At 52.9% G+C, this 2,500-nt stretch overlaps 1 protein-coding gene across 7 annotated transcripts in view; it reads left to right on the top strand.

The window, feature by feature from the left end:
- The window catches only part of rsrc1 (arginine/serine-rich coiled-coil 1), a 136,558-nt gene that overhangs the window by 29,200 nt on the left and 104,858 nt on the right, over nucleotides 1–2,500 (top strand). For all 7 annotated transcript variants that reach the window (XR_010324665.1, XR_010324664.1, XR_010324663.1 and 4 more), the window contains exon 4: nucleotides 2,123–2,335. Coding sequence is in view for 1 of the 7 variants with exons in the window: in XM_064303328.1 (XP_064159398.1) it covers nucleotides 2,123–2,335 (213 nt within the window). In the remaining 6 variants the exon portion in view is untranslated. The remainder of the gene's footprint in view (nucleotides 1–2,122; nucleotides 2,336–2,500) is intronic.

Genomic DNA, 2,500 nt, shown 5'->3' with positions numbered 1-2,500 from the left:
CGTCTGATTTGTGGTTCCAGTGGCGCCCCCACAGCTCCTGCCCCCGCCCCACTGGATTCTGTTACTGCCAGGTCTTGCGGGGGTCACGCCCTGCTGAGGTCAAAGGTCAGACTGGCGTTTGGAAAGCCAGGAGCCAGCTGAAGGGGACAGCAGGGTGTGTGTGAATCTGTGTGTGCATGTGTGTGTGTGTGTGTGTATGCATGCATGCGTGTGCATTTGCATGTGTGTGTGTGCACGTGTGTGCGGGTGCATGCACATATTGGTATCTGTGTGTGTAAATGTGTTGCGTGCACAATTTTCTGATCAATTTTAAGACAATTTTTTGCACACACACTGTTACGGTTGCTCTCAAGCCCCCGCAAACATAACGAAGCCCCAATAACTTTATTTAATTACCCATAAGAAATACTAAAATAGCTGCAAAACACAAGATAAAATCAAGACCCGGCCGTGGTCGAGAGGTGAGGAGAAAAGGCCCCCATCTCTTGAGAAGCCGACTCCAGGCTTCTTAAAAGGGCACCGCCACAGGTGCTCTCAATTAACTGTAACAAGACACGCATGTGTCCAAACGGCCAGCGCCCCCACCTGAGGCGGAGGGACATAACCTCACACACTGACACACACACACACACGCATTTTTATACATTGTGTTGAGAGCTTATAAAGTGTATATTTTATTGTTTTGGGAAATGTCACCACAGCTGAGCAGAGAGACAGGAGAGGCTGGACTGCGTGACGCACTCCTCTCCTGGGTTAACAGGCTTGGGTCTGGTCCTTTTGCTGTCTGCATTTCACACTTTTTCAAGGTCACAGGGTCAACTCAGCTTTGTTTGGATCCATCGTTTATAACACTGATTAAAATGTGAACTGTTAATGTTGGCATCTGTAACAAGGGAACACACGAGGTATTGAAAATGACGCTTTAACCTCCATATACTAATGTTGATGCTTTCTTTAATTCTGACCTTCTGAAAACTAAAACTGTGTGAGAAAAGGTGCGTTTTCACTGGTGCAGTAAATACCTTGCACCTCACATAAGATGAATAGTCTTGCTTTTCTCTTTCTCACACAGGCAGATAAATCATGTGGAAAACATTGTGCCACATTTTCATAAATTACAATCTGTCATACTTTCATAGCACATCTAACTGCCCTTTTCAATGGAGGCGCTTTCTTTCTCTCTCTCCCTCCTTTCTCTCTCTCCCTCTCCCTCTCTCTCCCTCTTCCTCTCCCCCCCACTCTCTCTCTCCACCCCCCCTCTCTTTATAGATCGATAGGTGGATGAGTGTATAAAGGGATAAATGGTCTTGGCCCTGTCCTGGCAGCTTTGGCCTGTGTGTCAGGACCGGCGTAGCGAGGCTAGCGTAGCGTAGCATGGTGGAGTGGCTCAGTAAATCAGGCGGCTGCCTGGCCCTGGGGATCGATAGCTCTTACATGCAGGCATCTGAGGTCACTTCTGACCATCGCCAAACACTTTCCCTGCCAGTCAGACAGCGAACACTTTCCCACTGGGGTCCCCCGTACCCCCAGAGCGGCAGTGAGGTGCTGAATATTGATCAGAATGCTGCAGGTGTTTTTCTGGTGTGTAAAGGGCTGTCTGTCTGTCTGTCCGTCCTCCCGGTGTGTAAAGGGCTGTCTGTCTGTCTGTCCGTCCTCCCGGTGTGTAAAGGGCTGTCTGTCTGTCTGTCCGTCCTCCCGGTGTGTAAAGGGCTGTCTGTCTGTCTGTCCGTCCTCCCGGTGTGTAAAGGGCTGTCTGTCTGTCTGTCCGTCCTCCCGGTGTGTAAAGGGCTGTCTGTCTTCTGTCGTCCTCCCGGTGTGTAAAGGCTGTCTGTCTGTCTGTCGTCCTCCGGTGTGTAAAGGGCTGTCTGTCTGTCTGTCTGTCCTCCCGGTGTGTAGAGGGCTGTCTGTCTGTCTGTCTGTCCGTCCTCCCGGTGTGTAAAGGGCTGTCTGTCTGTCTGTCTGTCTGTCCTCCCGGTGTGTAAAGGGCTGTCTGTCTGTCTGTCTGTCCGTCCTCCCGGTGTGTAAAGGGCTGTCTGTCTGTCTGTCCGTCCTCCCGGTGTGTAAAGGGCTGTCTGTCTGCCTGCCTGTCTGACTGTCTGTCTGTCTGTCCGTCCTCCCGCAGGTCTCGCTCGAGGCATCGGCGGTCCCGGAGCCGCAGCAGCGGGAAGTCCAGCCGCCAGCGCCGCCGCAAGGGGCGGAGCCGGGACCGAGAGAAGGGGCGGAGCCGGGACCGAGAGAAGGGGCGGAGCCGGGACCGAGAGAAGGGGCGGAGCCGGGACCGAGAGAAGGGGCGGGACAAGGACAAAGCCAAAGAGAAGGAGCCACGTGTGACCGGGTACGAAACACACACACACACACACACACTCGCACACACACACACACTCTCACACACACACACACACTCCACACACACACACACACACACACTCGCCACACACACACACACAACCTCGCACACACACACACACACTACACATCCACACACACACCACACACACAC

This window comes from Anguilla rostrata, chromosome 12, assembly GCF_018555375.3.
Source record: "Anguilla rostrata isolate EN2019 chromosome 12, ASM1855537v3, whole genome shotgun sequence".
In the NCBI taxonomy this organism is placed as follows: domain Eukaryota; kingdom Metazoa; phylum Chordata; class Actinopteri; order Anguilliformes; family Anguillidae; genus Anguilla; species Anguilla rostrata.
The sequence above is the reverse complement of the archived record's forward strand: the minus strand, read 5'-3'. Positions and strand labels throughout refer to the sequence as shown.